The sequence below is a fragment of the Corapipo altera genome, unplaced genomic scaffold (genome assembly GCF_003945725.1).
Source record: "Corapipo altera isolate COAL_440 unplaced genomic scaffold, ASM394572v1 78, whole genome shotgun sequence".
Lineage (NCBI taxonomy): Eukaryota > Metazoa > Chordata > Aves > Passeriformes > Pipridae > Corapipo > Corapipo altera.
This window is the reverse complement of record NW_020884904.1, coordinates 6,759,253-6,783,650: the sequence shown is the minus strand read 5'-3', so window position 1 is coordinate 6,783,650 and position 24,398 is coordinate 6,759,253. Positions and strand designations below refer to the sequence as shown.

At 40.3% G+C, this 24,398-nt stretch overlaps 1 protein-coding gene across 1 annotated transcript; it reads left to right on the top strand.

Annotated features, from left to right (window-relative positions):
- The first annotated feature begins 68 nt into the window (after positions 1-68).
- Positions 69-19,481, top strand: SPTY2D1 (SPT2 chromatin protein domain containing 1). Its single transcript, XM_027651310.1, has 6 exons — positions 69-204; positions 9,366-9,480; positions 10,878-12,473; positions 13,717-13,873; positions 14,511-14,588; positions 15,880-19,481. The coding sequence occupies exons 1-6, from the start codon at positions 145-147 to the stop codon at positions 15,974-15,976; spliced, it is 2,103 nt and encodes a 700-aa protein (XP_027507111.1). The 5' UTR covers positions 69-144; the 3' UTR covers positions 15,977-19,481.
- Positions 19,482-24,398: the final 4,917 nt, after the last annotated feature.

Here is a 24,398-nt window from a genome sequence, read left to right as displayed (position 1 = left end):
AGGGGAAGTGACGCCGGCGCCAGGCGAGGTTATATAAAGGGTAGGGCGGCAGCGGGCGGAAGCGAGCGGGGCCGAACGGGCGGGGGGCGGCGAGCGCTGGGAGCGGGGCGGCTGCCGCAGCCCCCCGGTTATTCCGGCCCGGCCATGGATTTCCGCAATATTCTCGTGATGGCCTCGGAGCAGCAGGGGCTGAACGCGGTGCCGGTGAGCTGCGGGGCGGCCGCGGCTGGCGGGGGCAGCGCGGGGCCGGGGCGCGGTGGCGGTCGCAGCCCGTGGGGCGGCGGCGGCAGCGGGTCCCGCACCACCCGGTCCCGCCGGGATGCGGGTCCCCTGCCCGCCTCGGCCCCCGCCTGGGCAGAGCTGGTGTCGGGCCCGGCCGGGCCTGTAGCCTCGCCGGCCGGGGGCTCTCGCTCGTGGGGGCTGGAGAAGTCTGTGTGCGGGGAGGGGGCGAGCGGGGCCCCTTCAGTCAACAGGTCCCGGCACGGCCGGGCTCGGAGGGGGCAGCCGGGGCTGGCGCCTGCTGGCCGCTGGAAGTGCCGAGATGCCGAGAGCGAAGCGCTGCTGCGGGGGAAGCCTGTGGCTAAAAGTCGGATAAGTCCTTTTGTTTGCTCTGGAAGCAGAAGTCTGCCACGTCTCAAGTGCGGGTCGGAGACAAAGTGACAAGTTTCGGGTGGATGTGCTGCGTTGTGTGACGTCTTTCTTTAGGAAGAAATTTTTTACAGAGAGAGTAATCAGGCATTGGAATGGGCTGCTCAGGGAGGTGGTGAATTCACCGTCCCTGGAAGGTTTTTAAGATGAGACTGGATGTGGCACTTAGTGCCATGGTCTAGTTACCACGGCGGTGTTGGATCAAGGGTTGGACTTGATGATCTCAGAGGTCTTTTCCAACCCAGTTGATTCTATCCATTGCGAAGGAATAACCTGTAACAGTGCTGTGGGGGATGATTGGCAGAGGACATTTGGTATGTTGCTGATATTCTGAGATCTGTGCTTCAGCAGTTTGTGTTCTAGTTCGAGATATCAGTAATGTGTGGATTCTGTGTGAAATAACCCACTTGCATGGCTGGATGAAATCTGGCAGTAGGAAGGGCCTGTGGCCTTTTCATATATTAATATCCTGAGTTTTATTCCTCTGGCAGGACCCAAATTATAAGTCATGCATGCTTATTTGGATAAAAAATATTTTCTCTTTGGTAGCCACCACCTAGGGAAACATTTTTTCTGTTTATTCTTTAACAGACTGCCAGAGTTGTATGTTTCTATGATTAGCTCATTTAAACCAGTGTAGATGCGAGGGGTGGTTGTTTTTAGCATAAACAGTGGGAAAAGGAGAAAAAATTAACTCATTAGTTAATGAGAAACTCATTAGTTCTGACACCACTAAAATGGAAACACTGTAGAAATCAGAGTATCTCAGTCTATCTGTATCACTAATAGAACTTTGGTAATGCTTGCTAATATTGTGGCCAGTTGATAATATGTACCAACCATATGGTAGATATGTGTAGTTAATTACATTCCATTGTGTCTTTAAAATATTATAAAATATGCTTTTTTAAATTTAGGCACATTTAGTTTGTCTTTGACTCTACTTAGACACCTGGTTTGTAACATAAATGTTAAAATATCAAATATAGAAATACTCTTAAGATATTTCAATGCCTATTTTATTAGTCTTAAAACAAGCTGTTCCACTAAATTGTCACTGGGTTATTGTAATTCTCACTTCAGATGTTTAAAGCTTCTCATTACATTCTTAGTTTTCTCATGCAGCTTTAATGTACTGTGCCAAGATTTTTTTTGCCACAATACTTATAACTTGTGATGATGAATTGATAAAGTATCTGCCATGTTCTCCATTGTGGATGTGGTGGTGGAGGGACGCAATCCCACTTGTGCAATGGATGAGGGTTTAGTTACTCTTTTTAGAAAAGGCAGCATTAGGATTTGCTAATTCCTAATTAACTCATGTAGTGAGAGTGCAGTTGAATCCATAGCTGAAGCAGTTTGTTTAGCACATTAGTGGTGCAGGTTTTAACTCTAAAGTTGGCCCTAGCCTCTGAGCAAAAGCAGAGCTGTACTTGGTACAGCTTGAGGTTATCTGCAGCTGCTTGGCTTTAAAAGAGAGCCTATGGAGGTTTTACGATCTTTGGACGTCCAAGTAACTCCACTACATTAAAACTAGTATATTAAATGTATTTGTATAGGAAGAATGTAATTAATTTAAAATATTTTTGTTAAAAACACCATATAGACTAATTACAAAATTTACTGGTAAGTAAAGCTACTAGGTTTCCAGAAATGTTAGTTCCTGCATTAATGAGCATATCCCCTGAATTTCCCTCTGTGAAGTTTATTTTAAACTTTACAGTGCACTGAATTAAATATTCCATGTCCATTGTAATGAAAAGTAGTGACATGCCCAAGTAATAAATATTAAAAGTCTATATATGCATTATACAAGTAGTGTGTAGTTCAAAGTGGAAACTATATAAAAACTCTAAGAAACAATATGTCCTTGTACTGTAAAAGGGGGACCTGGATAAAGCAGATATTACGTCATGTCCCTATAAAAACAAATCTGCTTGTTCATCTTCCTATGGAAATCCAGATTGAAAAGGAACATTGCTGAAATCAGCCTTTTAGTGCCCTATTAGTTGCATCAGGTTTTATTTCTAAATAAAACAGTACATATATGAACTAGTGTCTAAGCTATTAATGATGTATTGCTAATAATCTTCCTAGCAGTTGCTGAGTAGAGCCCCAGTTTTTATCACCTAATATTCCATAGGGACTTTGCTGTTGTATCTTGTTACATATGTTCATGTTAGCAGTTCATTAGATTTTCAACATGATCTTGCTTTGACTAGACATGATAAAAGCTATGAGATTTCATGTTGATTTTAGTAAGAGTTAAATACTTTGTCATTCTTTTTGGTGAAATTGATATACTGTTATGCCAGGAATTTTAAATGACGTTATGGGTGTGGTGAAGCACTTCCAGATATTTTTATCATAGGTATTCTTTAACATACAGAATTTTATTGCAGTTTAAAAAAAAAACAAACAAAAAACAAACAAAACAAAACAAAAACCAACTGAGCGTAGTTGGAACCTTTTATTTCACCTAGTGTTTGTTGTCATTAATAATTTATTAGGAATTATCTCAAATTGCTCCCAATTCCTTTTAACTGAGGACAAATCTTTGGTGTTCAGAATTGACACATCAAATCTGGTACAGAATGTCATTTAACCACAAAGAGGAGACCCAAAACGGGAACATCTTGTCATCCATGTCAGCACTTGCTGAGGTCTCAGTTTTAGTCAGACTGATACCTAGTGTCACAAAACAGCCCCCAGTGAAGCTGACAGATAGAGGTGGCTATGAGAAACAAAGTATTTGTGAAGTGAAACACTAGCAGAATCCCAGAGTTTGTTCAGAGGAGGACCTTGGGCTAGAGAACCTGACCGTTCAAATTCTACTCTACAAACTATTGAACGCTCGCCCATAGGCAAGAGAAACCCTGCAAGAGAAATAGTGGGGAATGGCTGTGAAATACAGGCTGTTGTAGGATCAGACTCCTATTGATCAGTGTGTGTGCATTTATTATGTGCCTAAAACTTGCCTCAAAACAGGACCTGAAATGCTTTGGATTATATCAGCTTCCACGTGTGAGCTGCAAGATACACAGTGTAAAATGTTGGCAGGGGTGAGGAGGGCTTTTACTCTCGTCTGACCTGACAGTTAAGTTCCAGACTGTCACAATTTAAATGCTTGCAAATGCTGACTAGAATGTATAAAACTTTCAGCTTTTTCTATTTCTGGTCTCTTTTTTTTGCAAAAGCAGATGAAAGTGGGGACTAACATACGATTACAGAAAGGAAAGCATAAAGTATCTGTTTAATTTTTTTTCTGTGTGAAGCAACATTTAATAGAAGAAATTTCTGCTTTTTTTCCAGCTAGTGGTTCAGCTTGGATATTGTGGCAGCACTTGCAGAAATCTTAAATTATTTTTGCTTTTTTAGGAATAAAATGTATGACCTGGTTAAATTGGATTTAGGAGAGGAGAGCAGTGTGAGCTGATAGTCAAAATACTTTTATCAGAAAAGCCTTTCTCTTGGTAGGGATTGTTGGAAGATGAAGGGGAACAAACTTAAGCATGCTCATTATTTACCATTTAGTTTGTCATTACTAGATATTGAAAGCAGTAGTTGAGAAATCGTTGTGTGCACATGTTCTAAGACTGCAGAGGGAGCTGCTGGGAACCCAGTGGTGAGACTGTAGCAGAGGCCTTGGAAATACCAGTCCAGGATGATAGCAGAGGCCTCTGGGCAGTTAACACCAATGGCCACTTACAGTTTGGAAAGCGGCCTTTTGAGGAATGGTATTAGGGCATTGTGAAAGGAGTGACACGAACAAGGATGTATATTGTGAATGAACCATTGCTGATGTTACCAGAAAGTTATACCCTGCAGAATATTTAGGGGGAAACAGACTTGCTGTTGGAGAAGGCTACATGTCTTGGTGAATGGTAAGGAAGAAGAGGAAAAGTGTTGTAATATCACACAGGGGTCACAACGTGCTAGCGAAAAAGGAAGCACACCAAAAAATCCCCAGCCTGTGAGAACCTCTGCAAGTTGCCCATACTGAATAGCACAAATAGAATTGTCTTTACATTGTGTGTGCAAGCCCACAGCAATAATTAGTTGCACAGGTGCTCTACTTGAGAACCAGGTTTGGCAGAATTGATCACTCCTATCTTGCTACCCGTGTAAATGCTGATCACTGTTAAAGGCAATACTACTGCTGTTGCTTCTGTCTGGGGCTGGTATTTGGTTTAGGCCTTCTGGGGCTTCATTTGGATGCCACAAAGTTTACAATTATTTTATAAATTCTGTTTTACAGTCCAAGATCTGGCACTTGAGTGCTGACATGGAAGTAGCTGCAACTGTATCAGGATCATGTGCCATGTTTTGAAGGAAGTCAGTGACTTCAGAGCAAATAATCCATGTTTACAACTCGAATAGTGCAGTGTTCTGGGTACAGCTTGACCTGCTCTCTCCTAAAGGCATTTCTATTACTCTGTTGATTTAACCAACCTAGCAATAGTTATAAAAAGCCAGAGTAATGCTGCTGCTTCTTAGATGATGAAGTGACATGCCCTGGCCTATTTTGTCTGGTTTACCTGGAATCTGGTGCATGTTCATGCAAACACTTTATCAGTGTTTGTGGAACATGTGCATGGTTCAGTGCTTTTAAAAAGACTACTTAAGCAGGTCATTTTATTTCTAAATGAAAGTGAATGAAACTTGTGTCAACAATAGTAGTGATTCGCTGTACAGAAAATGGGTATTAATTTATGAATTGTTTAGCTGCGTGACCAGTTGCTAGTCTATACCAAGAAATGCTAGTGATAGGAAGACTTAAATCTGAATTTTGCATGATGTGCCATGTTAATGGCAGTCAGAAAACAGCTTGTCTGTCAAGCTGCTTTACAAACCTGCTCCTGGATACGACTGTTGGTCATAGTACAGCAAAACAAAGCCTGAAAACTGCTTCCCCATCACTTTAATTCTTTATAAGGTTTTCTAACAGAATAGATCAATCTACATTTGTCCCTGCTGTTTAGCAGTTTTCAAAGGTGCTCCTTAGGCGTAAAACTCTTTCAGAATCACACAATCATTTAGGTTGGAAAAGACCTTTGAGACAGAGTCCAGCTGTATCCTCAGTCTTGAAAATTCTCAGTTTTTAAAAACTCTGTAGAAATTGAGTCATTAAACCAAGCTTTGCCAAATTAGGTTACCAATGGCAAAATGTGACATATTTGACGTCGTAAGAAAATTAGTAAATGATAATACTAATTATTATTATCCTAAGATGAATATAATATTATATATCATTATACTACAAACACCGAATATTGTTTCTAAGGTTCTAATTTGCTTCAACCTTTTTTCTGAAAGGATTTTGACTAATAATGCGTGGATTTCTCTCTCTCTTCCAATTCAGGTGGAGTAAGCCAGGTTAGTTGGGGACACTGAGTCATGGGCCACATCTGAGCAAAAACTGAGGGGCAATACTGCATCACGGTTCAGGTTTCCTGAACAGTCAGATCTTGGAATGCTTTTGGTGCAAACAACAAAGTCAGTTCTCAGATTGTAAACTTCCTTACACAGAGGTGAAAGCTCAGTAAGTGAGCGTGACTGTCGTAGGTCTTCAGTGTGATGAGGCAACATTGCAGGTTTTGCTACTGCAGTGTGTGTGGATGGTGCATCTTTGTAATTCTGTTTCATTTCAGAAATTTCTCGAGGCTACTACAAGTAGCTGGTATTGTAGCTGCCTTTCTTGGAGTCAGTTTTGGCTGCAGTTTGGGGATGAGCCTCTGAACCTTGCTTCTTAGTGCATGTATATTCAAGATAATGTATGAATTTGCATCTTAGTAATTAAAGTAATCAAAGGATCTATTAATATGCTGCAGATCAATTAATCAGAAATTTGAATGAAGGCTTCAGCTGGGTGATATTTGAATTTTTAGAGAGTTATGCCACTAGCCTGCCTGATTATTGTTTCTAAAAGATTTGGATGTAGGTTTCTTTGCCAGATATTATAATTTAATTATTTTATTTAAGTTCTGTAAGGCTACATGAGGATAGGATGATCATGTGCATAAATATATGGAAATGCTGACTTGTGTGGCTCTTCAGTGATACTGTTTTTTCACAGCTCTTTCTTTTGGTGAGGATCCTAATGTCTCATGTGGGAGATCTTGGCTTAGATTTTAATCTGTTGTCTTACTACTAAAATAAAAAAGCCCTCCCAAACCTCAGTTTTGGGTTTGGGTTTCTTTTGTTCCTAAATGCGCTTTGCTTTCCAGCTGCTTCTGGGTTTAACTGGTTTCTATTGTATTTATATTTGCAACTGTCTCGGTCTTATTGCTTTGGGGTTTTTTCTGTAGTCTGTGAGAAGAAGTTAAAAAAAAGTCTTTGGGGTTTTTTTCCATTTTAAGCAGAGTCTGGTACATTTGTGAAAGGCAGTGTTTGAACAGGCATAGCACACTGGGGCAAGTGTTTGTTATAATAGATCCCAGTAAGAAAGGCACTTGATCTCTTAAGATATTGATTAAAATTTATCGGATTTAACAGGAGAAGCAAAAAAGGGGGTAGCCTAGATAACTTTGCATCTGTTCAGTTGTGGGAATCCCAAGTTGAACAGCACTGGACAGACATCTAGGGATGGCAAGCTGTGCAAATCCTGTCCATGGTGTGAATGACCAACATTGTAGTCTTTAGAGCTTTTGCAGGATGTCCTTGGCAGTAAATGGCACAATTTATCGTTTCCTCTGCCAAGGAAAAGGATGTTATATGAAAACATGCTACTTCACTTCAAGATATGATATAAAATTGTAGAATAGGATCCGCTAAAGGTAATCTAGTCCAACAATCCTCTAATGAGCAGGGCCATCTTTAAATAGATCAGGTTGCTCAGACCTCTGTCCAACCTGAACTTCAGTGTTTCCAGGGAAACATCTGCATCTGATGCATCTGCAGCCTCTCTGGACAACCTGTGCCAGTGTTTCACCACTCTCATCATATACAATTTCTTACCTATATGTAGTTTGAATCTACCTTCTCCTAGTTTTAAACCATTACCCCCTGTCCTATTGCTGATGACTCTGCTAAAACATCTGTCCCCATATTTCTTATACACCCCCTTTCAGTACTGAAAGGCTGCAATAAGATCTCTCTGGAACCTTCTCTTCACCTGGCAAATTACACCACATGCAAGTGCTGTAATTGCCAGGTGTGGGCTGTGTGTGCTGTCACAATTAGTGCTGAGGTCACACACTGATCTCGGGCGATAAGTGGAGCGCAGGCCTGGACCCATTCAGGTCACCTGCTATGTGGATCAGTAACTCCTTGATATACAGCAGTCACTGTCAGCAGGAACTAAAATCAGTATTGCTGGTTTTACATCAACCTACTGGTGAAGTCCATTCCAACTTTTGGAATAATTAAATTTTTTGAGTCGATTTCTTTATTTTCACTGAATTAGATAACCTGAAATGAGTGTCCACAAGCAATCTGAAAATGGAGCTGTAAGCCTGCAGTCTGGAATTGAACCGACTCTGGCAGCTTGAGCTGTAGTTTGCTTTTGGTTCCTGCTTGGTCAAAGACTAAGGCTGAACTGAGATATTTTTATTCCATTACTAATGCAGCCATTACATTCCTTATTAGTCCAGTGCATTTCACTCATTTGTTTCCCTTCCTGTTTTCTGGTTTCCTGTTCGTTCCTTCCAAAAGCTGAGTGAATCCCTGTCACAGATGAGCAGAAAGTACCTCACTAAAAAGACCTGCAGCAATGTATTTTGAGACAAAATAATAATTTGGCAGTTCAGTAAGTTCAGTGGGACTTAACAAAGTTTTAACAGTGGTTTGACAAGGTTCTATGAGTTTGATGCAAGGTTCATCTTAATAATTACTCAGTGGAAGAAACACACAAATGAAAATAGAGTTCAAATTGAGCTAGAATGAGTCTCAGACTGGTGACGCAAAGAGTGAGAAGCACCTTCCTGTTGAATCACAGGGTTCAGAGCTGACTCCTTTGCTTTCTAAACTCCCTTTGGAGCGTAGGTGTGGCTGGATCCAATTGTAGTCTCAGACTTGGTTAATGGTTTGTGTCTAGTGAAATTATCCATACGGTGTTTATAATAATATGGAATTAATGGATTATTAATGTTCCTCATGCTACTTCAGCATGCTCTCAGTTACCTACTGAGGAGCTGTCACGGGTAAGGGATCCCTCTGCCTTGGGTAAGGAAGGGTCTCTTAGTTTCAGGTAAGGAATCTCTAACCTTGAAAGGTGTCCCTGCTCAGGAGGTGTCACCTGCCGTGCAGTTCAGCTGCAGTTCAGGCAGAGCTCAAATTGAGGCCCACCCTGAAGGTAATATTTAGAGGGTAAGGTAGTTGGCTGCTGGTCAACAGTATAGACAAGATAGATGTCTTCATTTTAGTGCTTGTATCTTGTTCAATACTTTGGTTATCTTGCTCTTCTGGGTTTTGAAACCACCTTTCAAAATATGTTTCAAGATACCTCTAGTCCCTTGTATGGGAGCCAGGGACTTTCTAGCTTGCAGGTTTTCCCCAATGACTTGAGACCTGTTGTTCCTTAGTCAGCCTGAAACAAAGTACATCTAGGAGTCAAGTGTATCCAACAACTCTCAGCTTCAGTGGGAATTTGCTGTTTGCATATTCTGGACCATCTCTATGCTTAAAGTCAAATACATGACTATCATGCAACTGCTCAGTTTCAAAAACTGATTTTTACATTTCTTAACTCTTCTGACCTATTTCTTTGTTCTTTGCAGAAAAGGTACAGTTTGGCCGTTGGTCCTCCCAAAAAAGTTCCAAAAGTCAAGGGTGTAGAGTCTGCAGCAGTGCAAGCATTTCTCAGACGGCAAGAAGAAGAAAAAAGAAAAAAAGGTAAAAGTCCAAAATATTTCCTATAGTAGACTTCTGTTGATTCTTTGAGATTTGCTCCCTTATTCAAAGCTCTTGTAAATATGGCTACATGTCTGTTTCTGGAATTAATGCACAGAAATTCCTGGGGCTTAGGGAAAGCCAGGACTAAGTAAGTAGTCTTACTTAGAACTACTGAGAAGTAGTTAAGGTAAGAGCAAGAAGCCATCTGGACTTTGGTAACACAAGTTTGAAAAGCTTCATCTGTGTGAAAAATGGAAAGAGTTGCTGTTGTTGTGTGTTCACTTAATGTATCAATACAGTCTGAATTCTAAATGTATATGTCAGAGGCTTTGTTTGAGCCACAATTTTTCCGCTGTATTATATTTCCTTCAAATAGTCTGTAGAATGAACTAATATTGCATTGCTTCTGATGTTTTATTAAATCTTATGGACTGGATGGCCCAGAGTATTCTTCCTCTCCTGGGCCAGTCATGAGTCTGCTCCTTATTCCTGCTGTCAGGTGCACCCAGAAGCAAGACTGAGCATGAATTCCATATAGGAATGCTTGTATCCACATGCTGCACAGTCACAGCCCTTGACAATGGAATAATATAGACAGGGAATGGTACCTTTACAAGCACCCAAACAATGAGTAGCCCAGTCCATTTTCTAGGAATTTATGCTTTTCCTGAATCTTTCTGATATTTAGCCCCCACACCCTTGGTCTCTCCAGTATTTGCTGTTCAGATCTCTTACCTCTTCACCAGCTAGTTCAGCCTGAATTTTGTCAGTGGACTACACACAGACATAAGACAGCATTCTCATGCAGAAAATAGCTAAAAACTGTTCAGTAAGAGTATAAGACAGACTGTGGAGATAGTCTCTTATCAGACATGTGTAGTGACCAGATGCTTGCTTATCTGTGGTTGACTGCTTCTGTATCAACCCTGCATGCTTCTACACACACACTTGTCGTATTTCCCTATTCTTATCCCCCCAATACTCTTTTATTCCCTCATCTTCCCTTAAACATCTGATAGTAAACTCTGTACAGTCTCAAAATTCTCTTGCTCAGTCTCAGAACTCCCTCTACTACCCAGAGATCCCATAACTCCTTCTGTACCTTCTCACACAGTGCTTCTCTGTAGTTTTCCTGGCATTCTGGAGAGCTGCTTCCCTTGAATGGCCTTAGTGGGTTTTGCCATAACAGCATTTTTTTAATTGCTTGCCTTTGTTGGAGTAGCTTATGCAGGTGGGTTAGCCTGCCCTGTTGGCAGACCTCTGGTCATTTTCTGTTCTATTTTGGATACCTGTGAGCCAGATATCCTTAAATTACTGTCCTAAATGGTTTATCAGTTTGGAAGAAATTGAAGTAAAAAGTAGTGCTTTTGCCTAACTTTCTCCTGGTTTTCATACAGCACTGGAAGAAAGAAGAAAGAAAGAACAACTCTTGGCAAGGCGTATTGAACTGAAACATGACAGAAAGGCAAGAGCTATGGCCTCACGAACAAAGGATAATTTTTATGGCTATAATGGCATTCCTGTTGAAGAGAAGCCTAAAAAGAGGAGGACGAGTGAGAATGTTGCTCAGACCCCAGAGGCTGAGTATGCAACAGAAGATGAAACTGAGCAACTTGAGTACAGTCAGACTGAATCTGAACATGAGCAAGAAGAATATGAAGAGAAACCATCCAAAGTTGCAGTGAAACCAAAGGCACCTCCCAAAAGTGCACCACCACCTCTGAACTTTACAGAGCTCTTGAGGCTTGCTGAAAAGAAACAATATGAGCCAGTGGAAATAAAACCAGTGAAAAAGGTAGAAGAGAGACCCAGAACAGCAGAAGAATTGAGAGAGAGGGAGTATTTGGGACGCAAAAACAAAAGAGTAGAAATGCATAAGAAAAATGAGAAGGAGATTAAGACTACAGGGATATCCAGCTCTTCAAAAAAAATGTCTTCTCAAAAAACATCTGTAAATGCAAAACTTAATAAAAGCTCAGTAGATAAACATTCCACATCAAAACCCAATGTGTCGCTTTCTATGGGTGGTATTGATAAGAAATCCAAAGCACCAGCATTGACTGAAAAACACTCACGGTCATCATCTTCCTCCAGATTTGATCATATGGAAAAAACCCCACAAAATGGCTCCTTAAAAAGCTCTACTGGTAGCAGTCATAGTAAATTACCTGTCAATGGTATTAGGAAGTCTGGCTCAAGTTCTCATGTGCCACCCTCAAAACCCATGGCCAATGGGGCTCAAAGGCTGCCATCTGCTAAAGAATCCAGCCTGAAAAAGCCTGCCCATGCAAAACCAGGAAATACTGCTGCCCTTCAGCATGGAGTCAACTCCAATGCAAAACGATCAGGCAGCAGCTTAGGAAAAGGAGGACCCGGACATCCTGGAGGTGGTTCAGGTGCAGGACCTGGGCGATCAAGCAGCAATTCTGGCTTGGGACCTGGAAGGCCAGGAAGCGGTTTAAGCTCAGGACCTGGGCGACTGGGCAGCGGCTCAGCCACAGGACCTGGAAGGCCAGGCAGCAGCTCAAGCACAGGACCTGGGCGACTGGAAGGTGGCTCAGGCGTGGGGCCCGGAAGGCCGACTGGCAGCTCAAGCACAGGACCTGGGCGACCAGGCAGCAGCTCAGGCATGGGACTTAAACGACCGGGCAGCAGCTTGGGCACAGGACCAGGAAGGCCAAGCAGCAGCACAAATGTGGGACCTGGGCGACCAGGCGGCAGCTTGGGAACAGGACCAGGAAGGCCAGGAATCAGTCCAAGCACAGGAGCCAAGCGACCAGGCAGCAGCTTGGGGGCAGGACCGGGAAGGCCAGGCATTAGCACAAGCGCAGGACCTGGGCGACCAGGCAGTGGCTCAGGTGCAACTGTAAAACCGAAGTGTACTGTCGTGTCAGAGACCATTTCTTCTAAAAACCTAGTCACAAGACCTAGCAATGGACAGATGAATGGAATGAGACCTTTTCAAGGGCATAGACCTGTGCTTCATCCACAAGGTATACATTTGTAGAGCAGATTTTTTTCATTGTTGTGGTTTAACCCCAGTACCATGCAGATGCTCACTTGCCCTGTTCCCCAGTGGGGGCAAAACTGGAAAAAAGGGTAAAACTTGGATAAGAACAGTTTAATAGCTGAAATAAATGTAATAATATTGACAACAGTAATAATTGTAATGAAAGGGGAGTAATACGTAGGAGAAACACATGATGCACAGTACAAATTATGTTCCATGATGTGGAGTATCCCTTTGACTGGTTCAGGTCAGCTGTCCTGGCCGTGCTCCCTCCTGACTTTTTGTGCACCTGCTCACTGGCAGAGCATGGGAAACTGAAGAGTCCTTGACTGAGAAAAAGCACTATAAAGCAGCTACTAAATCATGAGTGTGCTATTAACCTTTCTCATATTCAAAACAAAGCACTGTACTGCTACCAAGGAAGAAAATTAACTCTATCCCAGCCAAAATAAGGACATTCATTTAGTTATTGTTTTGTATGTTTTATGCATGTCTGATTTGAGGTCACTAAGACTTCTGACTATTTATAGATGCAGTTAGGGAGACTTGGAGAAAATAGCACACTTGCCTTTTAAAGATTGCTTTTAACAGTAGAATGTTTTTTCTGCTTTGTAACTTTTTATTTTTGCCTATGCTCATAACTCTTGAAATACAGGTAGTGTGAAGTATTGCATGAAAGAAAACTAAGCAGCCTGTGATGGATGTTGGTATATGAATGCTATTAGAAGGAAAAGAATTCACTTCTAGCATCACTTAATAATACTTAGTCTATAATATTTCACAGTGTCATAAATAACAGATGCTTGAAGGGGTAGATGAAAAATCAGTCAGGCTCTCTGTGATTTTACATTTCAGTGTTTTGGCGAGTTCATCTTATCGGTAACAAGCAGTTCTAAAAATTTATTTCTGGTCAGGAACAAGCAGAGTGGAGTATAGTGAATACATGCCTAGAAAACCCTGAACAAAGAAGACATCTGCTGGGTGGTTTCCTCAGGATGCTGTTGCTGATACTGATGTGTAATCTTCTCTAGCATAACTTAGAGGAAGTCTTTCCTTTTACTGAGTTTCTGAGAATTGCTAGTTAACTTGAGGCAGAAGTTTTCTACCTTGAAGCCCAAAGCTGTAAAATGGCTGTGCCCAAGGTATAGCAAGGAGAAGTCCTGTTAAATTAATGTAATGTTCATGTTATTAATGATTTTTTTTTTTTCTGCTCTCCTGTCATTTAGGGCTTGGAAGACCACCAATTAGTTACAAGAGGCAAATAGAAGATGATGATGATGATGAATATGACTCTGAAATGGATGACTTCATTGAAGATGAAGGGGAACCCCAAGAAGAAATATCAAAACATATTCGGGAAATATTTGGCTATGACCGGAAAAGGTAAGAAAAATGACCATTGTAAGATACTGCAGAACAAATGGAAATTAATGTAGTTCTACAAATAAAAATGTTTTAGAAATAGGGGAAGTGCAGGTATCCAGAAATTGTATCGCATTGAAGAAATTTAACAAGCATTACTGCTGCTTATTGCAGAAGATACCTTGAATTTTCACACTGCCTCCAATGCTCTTTTAGGGAGCAATAAAATTTTACTAGGACATCACTGGAAAACGGCACAGCTTCATTGTCTCACCTGGATAATTCATAGCAACTCTTTATTACTGGATGTTAAAATGCCTTCTGTAGCAGTCTGCAATACTTAAGGATTCTTTAGATGTAAGTGCCCAAGTATGAACTGCTAAATGCAATAGTGTCACCTCCTCTGTGGGAGGATCTAACTTGGTATGCCTAGGAACTGCTGGAAAGTGAAGGCTCTTAGCTGGCTTATTTAAATACTTCCCTCTTGTCTGACAATAAGGTGTAAGAAAACAGGCATTTTCAAGGCTTGTAACTTACGTTCTTTTAAAACCTTAAAATCTGCGGGCAAGTGATTGTTCTTTCCAAGAAGGGATGTGAATTCATTAACTGTACACTCTGATGTTTTTTAGTGTTCTGAAAACTAATATTTAACTTCCAGGTACAAAGATGAAAGTGACTATGCCTTACGTTATATGGAGAGCAGCTGGAGAGAGCAACAGAAAGAAGAAGCTAGGAGGTATGCATGGATTTAAACTTGGATAGAAATTGGGAAGTTTATTGCTTAATATTTTCATATTGGTTTTGGCCTCTGGGCCTGCACAACTCTTACGTTAAAAACTGATTTGGTTTTTAATGGCTTGTGGGATAAGATTTGTGAAAGTTCTAAGAGTTTTTTATAGATATTGGAATCCACGGAGACACCAAATTCTTTTGTTCTACTGAAATTTTTATATTGTTATTTGGAAGGTGCCTTGAGCATTAGAAACTTGCATCTTTGTTAGTCAGTGTTCTTATTCCTCCTTGCTTCTGAGGAAGAGCTGCAGCTCATGCAAATCTATAGTCTGTTAAATGGAGTTAGGGGAACTAACTGGAATTTTAAGTGATATTGCTGTTAACCAAATTCTCTGTTGAAAACCCAGAGTGAGTTTTCACAGAGTTGAATTCCTGACTCACTTCTGTATGCTGACATACTCACATGTATGCTGACATGTGCAGCATAAAGGCAGTGGAGTTAAGAAACTTTAGTTAAGCTCAGTTTTACCCTTTTCCATGCTCAACTGTTTTTCACTGAGTGCTTGGTTAAAAGCATTGTGCCTTTTGAAATGAGGAACTTCTAACCAAGCAAGTCCACTTAAATTATAGTTGTTCTAAGCCAAATCGAAAAAACCATTCATCAAGCCAGTTTTATCACATAGGTCCTTGTTGTGGTTGCTTCTGTCCTTAATTTGGCTGACTGCAGTTTCCTGAATTCAGGGAGGTGGGTAGAACATGCTGTATTATCAGTATCTCTTCCGTGGGCCTGTTCATCAGTCAGATGGACTGAGGGTAGAGCTTGTAGCTACCTGTATATGGTGCCTGAACAAAATCTTTTACTCAGCCAGTTGCAACAAAATCTTTTACTTCTCTACTGTTTGACAAATCCATTCACTCCCTTGCCAGTGTTAAAAAGTTTAGGTGGTTCTTAGAAACTGATGAGCATCAGTCCTGCCATGACTTGTATGATGATGCATTGGCAAGAATTGATGGATGTTTTTCAGCTTCTTTTTGGGAGGGGAAAAAAAGACCTTATGTATCTTTTTTTTTTTTTTAAATAACCTTTATTTCTTAGCAGAAGTTTTAAATATTTTTTTCCCCTCAAAATATTTGATTCTAATCTAATGATAAAATCTTTATTTTTGTAAAGTTATATTCTTCTAAAATTATTGTTCAAATCAGTACTTTTAGGATTGCTTTTCTTGAAGGAGGGGTGAAAGTCAAACTTCATGTGTCTTGAGTAGCAGTGTAAAGGATTTAATCTTATTTGGCAGCTTGAGACTCGGTGTTCAGGAAGACCTCGAGGAACTGAGACGGGAAGAAGAAGAATTGAAACGCAAGAGACAGTCCAAGAAGCTGAGGACACGTTAACTGGCTTACAGTGTTGACTTTGTTCATGTTTCTGCTACCCTCTGCCTCCGTACATCTCTTACTCTATTTCAGTTTCCATTTGCTTGTTGGAGGGCAAAAGAATATTTAAAGGGATTAAAGTACTGAAAAGCAAGGCTTTAGTTTGACCTAAATAAGATATTTATTTTTAATACTTGCCAGGGTTGTTTTTTTATAAAGACATTAATGCACTAATGCATATTAAATGGAATAAAATGAATAGATGTTTCCATTGATTAAACCAGTTCAAAATGCCAGCAGAAATATTGACTAGCTATGCACTGACATGGAACTGTGTGGGCCACGTACCAGTAAACCAATTTTGCATTCACTTGAGAGAAAGGAATAGCGTTCTTGTTCCCTGATATTTCTTGAGAACTACAGAAATTGCTTTATATCCTACTTGGTCTCCCAGCATGAGCCTCAAAGTCTTGAAATGTCATCTTCTGTACAGCAGTGGCTTGGTTGTAAATTCAGCCAAAGTTTGTTTAAGGCAATAACATGCTGCATATCTTCTGATTTGAGGACCCATAAAAATAATTTGAACCTCTTTATTTCTAAATAGAAAAGGGCATGTCATTTGCAAACTGTACAGTTATGTGTATGGCCAAAAGGTTGTTGGCTTTTGCTGTGTCTGGAATTCCAGTGCCAGTCTAATTCAGTATGAGAAACACACACCCTGAAAACAGGAATTCCTAGTGTTTGTATGTAACTTGTGCTTTTGGGCTCGAGGCATATGCTTGGAAATTCTTTTCCTGCCCTGTAGATATTCACATTTGTTTAACAGCTTCTGCTGCTTTTACAAATGATGTTTTTTCTTACATTAAACATACAATGTGTTAAATTATTTAAAATGTGAAGCAGTCACTATCTAATTATCTTAAATGTTTAGAAAGCACATCAGAATTAAATTTGTTTAGAATGCATTTGCAGCTCCTCGATATTAACAACTTCATGTTAATACTTGTGATTGATTTCATCAAGCCAAAAACCTATATTATATATAGCAGGAGAGTTAGTTCAGTTACTTACCTTAATGCCCATATTTGCACATTATTTCTAACTATGCACTTAAAGACTGTTTGTTTCAGTAACTGAATTTGTTTACAATCAGCACAGGGTTTGCGTAAGTCTGCAGGACTGAGAGTCTGAAGCTCAAATCTGGTGTTGCATCTACTTTGATTTCTCCAAGTTGCCCTTCAAAGTTCACCAGTGTCACTACTCAGCTTTGCCTCAAGCCCCAGAACTCCATTGATAGTATCTATCTTTAGCTGCTTAAGGCCATTATGCTTTAATGCTAGAAATACTTGGAAAAGTACAAAAAGGGCTTTGGGTGTTGCTTGGGGGGTTAAAAAAGGAAAACTTAATGTTGTGGAAAAATGACAAAGGAACCTTTCCTATTAGACCTATTCTTAACAGTGCTGCTTCTAGGAAGCAGTTCAGATAGGAACCTGGAAAGAACAGTCTTGGAAGCTGCTCAAGTTTAAACATCTGACTCTTAATGTAAGAAAAAACAGATTTGCCTTTTCAAGATGTGTTCTGTCAATGGCATAAGATTTCACTGCCTCAGTAAAACATTGATGTGAGTAAGCTAATGGTATAGATTCTATAAACTAATTCAGTATTAGCTGACACAGAGCCCCGATGAAGATACCATTGCTGCTCCTCTGTAGTTTTAACTTTATTATCTAACAAAAACTGTTTCTCAGTGTGTGCACTTGAGACCATGCAAGATAGTGTAACCTCACTAGAAGTGTGTTGTATTCTCTGCTGCATTGGGACCATCTAAAATTTCCTATTGGAAATTTCCTGGTTTCTAGAATTACCCATTTAAGACAGTGAACATTGGGACCATGACGGAGGTCTGGGTTTTTACTTCTTAATTCTTTTCAGCTGGAAAAGACTCTAGGTCTGTCAACCCAGACAGCTATATCTGTGAGCAACTTCCTGCCTGGTTGGGGAAAAAAAAGTCTCTTATGAAGCAAAAGAAATACATTAATTTGAAATTGGTTCAGTTGGGAATGAAATCTGCATTTCAGACAAATATAGGCTAAATAAAACTTGATTATTTCACTACTTTCTGATTATTTAACATGCAAGATCAGTTAAACTTCTTAATCTGTAAAGCACTTTGTCATTTAGATGGTGACTGGAATGTACTCTGCTAGCCTCCCTAAGACACTGTATAACTGTCTCTTCACACAGTGAACATTGCTTAAATTTTGTCTATTTCATATGAAAAATTATTCAAGGACACATTTGTAATTTTATGATCAAGAAATACTTTATCATAATTGGCATGGGATGCTAATAGGTTTCATATTTTGTACAAATGTTTGGCTTTTAATGTGCTTGCGTTTGTTGCATATTTGTAAAGCAGCTAGGAAGGAACTAAACTTGTTTTTTTAATTCCTGACCTTGTATCCAAAACCATGTTTACTGTTTGCCAGATTAATAGTATTCATCTAGTAACAGTATTTCAGTACTTGTCCGAAGTGCATCTGAATTTGAGGTTAAGAAAAACTGGAAGAATGCTTTTATTGGTTTATTGGGATCAGATGTTCAGCTAATGATTTAATTGTATTTAAGGAAATTCTGGTTTGGTTTTTAGATTTTTAATTCACTGTTTGACAATGTGCCTTTTTTACTAAATTGTGTCAAAAAAAAGTATTGAATGTAGGAATATAAAAAGGTTGGTTGGTTTCTGCTATCTCAGATTCTATATCCTTAAACTTGAGAGTGTGAAATGACATACGTTTCATAAAACCCTTCCAGGTCTGGCTTTGATTGCACAATTAAGGTAGCTACTTCTTTACTGCTAATGCTAAATCAAATGAAGGGCACTTTCTACTGATGACTACTTTTTGAAAATGTCTTGTATTTACACTTGAGCTGTATTTCACTTTACAGCAACATCTTTTGGAGGCCAGGGTTTTGCATATCACAGGAAGCCTTAGTGTGCAACTCTGTGCTGTGCTTTAAAATAAAAATCTTTCAAGAAGTATATGAGATCTCTATTGAAATCTGGATTTATTTTTGTGTAAAGCCCAAAATATTGTCCAGGAAAACTAATTTTCTATTATTTTTTTTTTTTGCATTTTGTAACATGATTTAGTAGCTGATGCATATTTCTAGATATAGCATATTTCTGGAGACCAAAACATGTCAAAGAAAATAAATATATGGAGAGACTGGTGTTTAAATTGTGATGAATGTACTTCTATTTATTTTGGTGAGTGGGTGTGATGCAATATTAAAGTGTTAGTGTGTAAATAAGGGTGCTTCTAGTGTTAGCCAATGATTTATTCCTTTGGGGATATCATGTGTGCACAATGTCTTTTTACACAATGTGACAAATCAGGTTAAAAACTGGTACATAGCTTAACTGCTTTCTGGTGCTGTCAAAGAAGTGTATACTTTTGCACACACCAAATGCATATAAGTTTTGCAGAGTATGTATACAATAAATTACAGGCATTAAACATTTTGCTGCTATTTCTCATTGGTTTACTTTATGGGAGATTTATCAGAATTACTTTCTGTTCACCTAGGATTGTTCTCATGCAGCCAGCAAGAATGTATGAAAAATTAATGGAAGCACTTAAGCCTTCAGAAAAGATCTGAAAGTTACTGGTGTCTCTTGCAGTTTAGGCTATGACATAATTTGTGTTTGGGAGTACATGTATTTTAGAATGATCACATACACAATTGTTCCTGTTGCCTTTAATCTTTTCCATCCTGCAGTTTCATAAGCAGCATCCTTCTTGGTTTCTCTTACTCCCATAGAAGGAATGTGAACTGCCTTGGAGGCTGTCTCCTCTGGAAAGGTTTTCTGCTTTGACAGGGGAAGTAAATGCAGTGACTGTTCTGATCAGCTGGTGCTGTGACCCACTTCCAAATGGATGAAAAGATACACATCAGTGAGCCCACCTGCCTTTTCTTTGAACAGCAACATTTGCACAGTCCTGTGCATAAAAAAAAAAACCAACCCTTTAGTCATATTGCAAATCAATATTTAACATGTCCTTGTTTTGAAAGCATGAAATCTTACCTTTTTTGGAATTACCTTGTATGGAATTCCCTCGAGATTTTTAATGCATCTTAATAGCTGTAATCAGTCATTATCAGCCACTATTTCGAAGCAAATATGTTCTGTTCAGATGGAGGGTGATTCTACATTGAGTTACTATCTTAATCCAGCCAGTAAAGCTACTTCTCTGGAAGCAAAAAAATATTTTACTTAGGTTTAGAAAAAGTAATTACAGGTTTTCCTTGAGGGCAGCTTTTAGTTGCAATTTACTTGAAATAACATTTTAGTTCCACAAGACAGAACTACAGTGGAATTGTCCCAGAGATAGACTTTTTTTACCCCGAGAAATGCATATGGAAACACTTATTCATTCATGAGCCTGGTAATCCAAAAAGCCTTTGATATATCATGCTTAATGTACCCTGTGGAATTAAATTAAGGACAGAAGACATTCCTGAAGTAATGAAGCATGTTGCCACTTTAGTCCTAACTTCTCTGTCCACAACTGATGGTTTGGTTTTTTTTCCACACCACCTGGTGCTTAATTTACTTTGGGGGTTTTTTGTTTGTTTGTTTTTTGATTTTTGTTTGTTTGGGTTTTTTGGTTCAGTTCTTCATAGGAATGCTGGGTTTTGCTTATATACTTTTCCCTACCTGAACAAATTCATAGAGTTTTTGTATGCTGGATGCAACTTCTGCCCAGTTTCTCAACATTCCTCTGTTGATGCCATTGCTCATACTATGTATGTGAAAGTTGATGGCAATCAACAATTTAAAGAGAATCAAGAGCTTCAGTAGGTTTTCTTATCTTATTGAAGGAATGGGCCTGATTATGACTTGAAAAAACACTTGAGTACAGTGGTCCAGGTTTTGTAGTGTATTGGAATAACTATGAGAGCATACCTGTGCACACACTGAGTGCAAAAGCATGTTTGGGTGCCTTACATGTGCTTCTCAATGTATTTAACTTCTCTTGTGGACTTTCACAGGAGAGGTAACTAGCTTCCTTGGATGATAGAGCTAAGGATATATGTTTGTTGTTTGTCTGTCCTCAACTCCCTATCATGATGATTCAATAATTCTCTGTGCCAGCTTCTTCCAGCTCCTGTGTTGTGTGAATGCTTTGTGGTCCCTCAACACATTAGGTATGGCATGAAGTTTGTCCAAAGAAGTGGTGTATATGGAAGAGCACTACACCTGTCAATTAACCTGCTGTTCTTCAGTTGATAAAGAACACTGTTTATGGTTATTTTTGGACAAGAGGGGCACTAGTCTGAGTCAATCCACTTTATCTGGTTCATGATACATACAAGATGTACAGGAAGCCTGTTTCTGAGACCTCTGCAGTGGTGTCAGCTGTCACTGGAAATGATGCACAGACAGGCACATCACATAAGGTGACTCTTCAGAGTTCACACAGAGTGACCTGCTGCTGTTACCACCCTCTTCCCCCAGCCAAATTGAGTGAGCCAACAAACCCTTTATTAGCCTGGCTTCTGTTTGCCAGCTGTGTGTACAAAGGGAATGGGGTGATGGCAGCGTATGGTGCACGATGTGGCCCAGGGCTGTGAGGAGCCCTGTTTACAAGCTGTGTGAGAGATGCTGAAACTTGCAGGAAAATTTTAATTATATGTGGAAGCCTCTTTGCTGCCCTATGCAGTTGGCAGTGAGGTCTGATGTACCTCATAGCTGCTGGTTTAAATCCAGCCTTGGTTGGTTTGTGCTTTTAAAGTGATAGTGATGGCATATAAAATGGTCACAGTGTAGTTCACACACACACAGCTGACTTACTGGTTGTTCAGAACAAAAGTGAACACTGAGAAAAGTAGTGCTCTAGGTCATGATATTTCCAGGGCTAAAGGTGGTTTTGGTTTTGTGTGAGAAACTTTACAGCCGTACTAAAAATCCACATCTGCTACAAATCTTAAAAATTCTATGGCATCAGAGGACTGGTACAGGGAGGTATGTGGGGTAGCAAGGCTGTGTTCTATGTGGGCAGATCATTAGCCTAGAGATTAGCTGGCATTAGGATCTGTTAATGTAATGCAGAGTTATTCATTGTAAATGACATGAAGAGAAGATTTTGAGTCAGAGAGCACAGACCCACCCAGCTCTGAATTTAAAGGAGAGTTTGAACAGTGAGTACTAAGAAATTTACATCTGTAGTTTGGGTATAAGTTTAGTCAAGGGTGACCTCTAAGCCTTGAACAGAAATAGTATTACCACTGTGTTCTTGAGAAAGTAGTGGTAAATCACTGCCAAGGGGATGTGGTTACTGTTCTGGTTTCTATGATTATTTTGTTTATGTGTGCACACAGATTTTAAAAATGTTTCCAAACATCAAACCTGCTAGTAAGTGTAAAATCTATCAGGTCTTCCTAATTTTTTTTACCATGAAATAGGGAGAAATTTAAAGTTTAAATGCTTGAGATTAAAAATTTAAAAGGAATGCTGTAGTCTCAAAGATTAGTCTGTGCTAGGACCTTTGTGAAACAAAATGATCTCTTAAAAGCGTTTAGATAAATGTTCAAGCTGATCATTCTGTAACAGTGTAACGTAGGTTTTGCTAGCTCCAAAAAAGCACATAGCCACAGGGTCTGTAGGAGGCTGAGGTGAAGGCAGCTGCCTTTGCATGTGTCCTAGACCAGCGCTCTCGAGGTCCCAGTAAAGCTTTAATTTACCATTCCTTCTACCACAGAACCCAGATTGCCCAGAATACTTCCCCTTGTTTACTGAGGGTCTCTGTCACAGCGCCCACCACCCCAGAGGGCACAGTGTGCAAGGTTACACTGGTGGCAGTCCCCGAGACAAACTTCCATCCTCCCTTCCTCAGGGCAGGGGCCTCTCTGGGCAGGTGGAGTGAGGGACACAGCACCTGGGACGCTGTTGGCCTCGCACATACAGTGCAGAGTTGGGCTGGGGGCTTGGAGGTGTCATGCCAGGTCACTGCTGCCCTTTTGTGCATCCTGCCTTGCAAACACTCTCCTGGAGGTACCAGCAGTTCTGCACAAATATGGGCCTCAAGGAAAGGACCAAGGAGAAGTGAGACTACCAGGAAGGAGGAAAGTTGGTCCTCACTGTATCACCTGTTCACAGAGAGCCAGTCCGTGGTGAGTTTGGCATCCTACCCTATGTCTTGCCCATTCCAGAGGTCCTCCTTCCCCCTCACCATGGGGTTCATAAAGCCCCACCTGTCACTTGCTAGGGGCTGAGTGCCAGCCTGGCTATTTCCACCAGTCCCACTGCTGCTGCAGCCATGAGGCATTGTCCTCCTAAGTGCCAAGCTATGGTTTCTGCTTCCAGATGGGTTTTCACAACCCCAGGTACAAGACGCTGTTGTGAATCCAGGTAGCTGAGATTCTGCAGTGCAGGAGAGATGAATATGTAACAGTCCCAGCATCCTGCTGCAGGAAAAGGTAAGATCAGCCTATCTTCTCTGAACTGTCTGTCTGTATCTCCTTTCTGAAACTCAGTTACACTGAATGTGGAAAGCTGGAAGCTAAAGTATCTGCTCTAAATTATATATCTACTTTTGAGATGGAGAACATTGTGTCTTAAAAGTAATATTTTAAAATAATCAGATGCTGATTCACTGAGGAAGCTCAGAGGGGTGGAAAGCAGATTCTCAGTGTGTATAAGTTGCTATAACCTCTGCTGAACTACAGCAACTTATTCTGGCAGAAGGCCTGTGCTTGAAAAAAGCATATCTCAAGTTCTGCCTTGTTAGTGGAGTATGCAGCAACAGCATAAAATCTAAAAATAATTCTTTTAGGAGTTCTGCTGATGGTATTGTGACCTTCTTTTGCATAAAACAGCTAACAGCTTTACAGGGAGGCAGATTTATTTGGAACTTGCCTCACAGTACTTCTCCTTCAGTGTTACTCACAAAACAACATCCCAAAGGTAATGACTATATTTCAGTTGTTTGCAGAACTTCATGACCGAAGATGTACTGTGCTTGCTGGGCAAACAATGTGCAGCACTTGCTGGAATCTGCAATGCCAATTCCTGAAGGACTGATCTTGAGCGGCCCAGTTTTGTGGCTTTCCTTTTTTTCTTTTCTTTTTGAGGCTCTGCTGCTTTCCAAACTGAACACTGAAACTGCAACACTGGTCATTACATCACATACAGCAATTTCAGCACAGAAACAGAATCAGCATCAGTAAACAATACATATGATGGAAAAGCTTGATAAAGGTTGTTCTACACCTAATTATTTACTGTTATGGCTGTACCAACAACCTGTGCTCTTGGTTACTATCTGCCTCAGGCCTCACGTCAGTGAGGAAGAAAAAATTGCATGAGCTTTCTTGAGATCTTACTCCCTGTAGAAATGTGCTACTATCATTCTTGGTCTGTTCTGCTACAATCTGT

What these genes read in the sequence shown, in the direction of transcription:
- SPTY2D1 (XM_027651310.1), top strand. Translation starts at nt 145, where the DNA reads ATGGATTTCCGCAATATTCTCGTGATGGCCTCGGAGCAGCAGGGGCTG. An exon ending in AGAAGAAAAAAGAAAAAAAG is followed by an intron (nt 9,481 to 10,877) that starts GTAAAAGTCCAA and finishes GTTTTCATACAG; the next exon opens with CACTGGAAGAAAGAAGAAAG. An exon ending in TTTGGCTATGACCGGAAAAG is followed by an intron (nt 13,874 to 14,510) that starts GTAAGAAAAATG and finishes TTTAACTTCCAG; the next exon opens with GTACAAAGATGAAAGTGACT.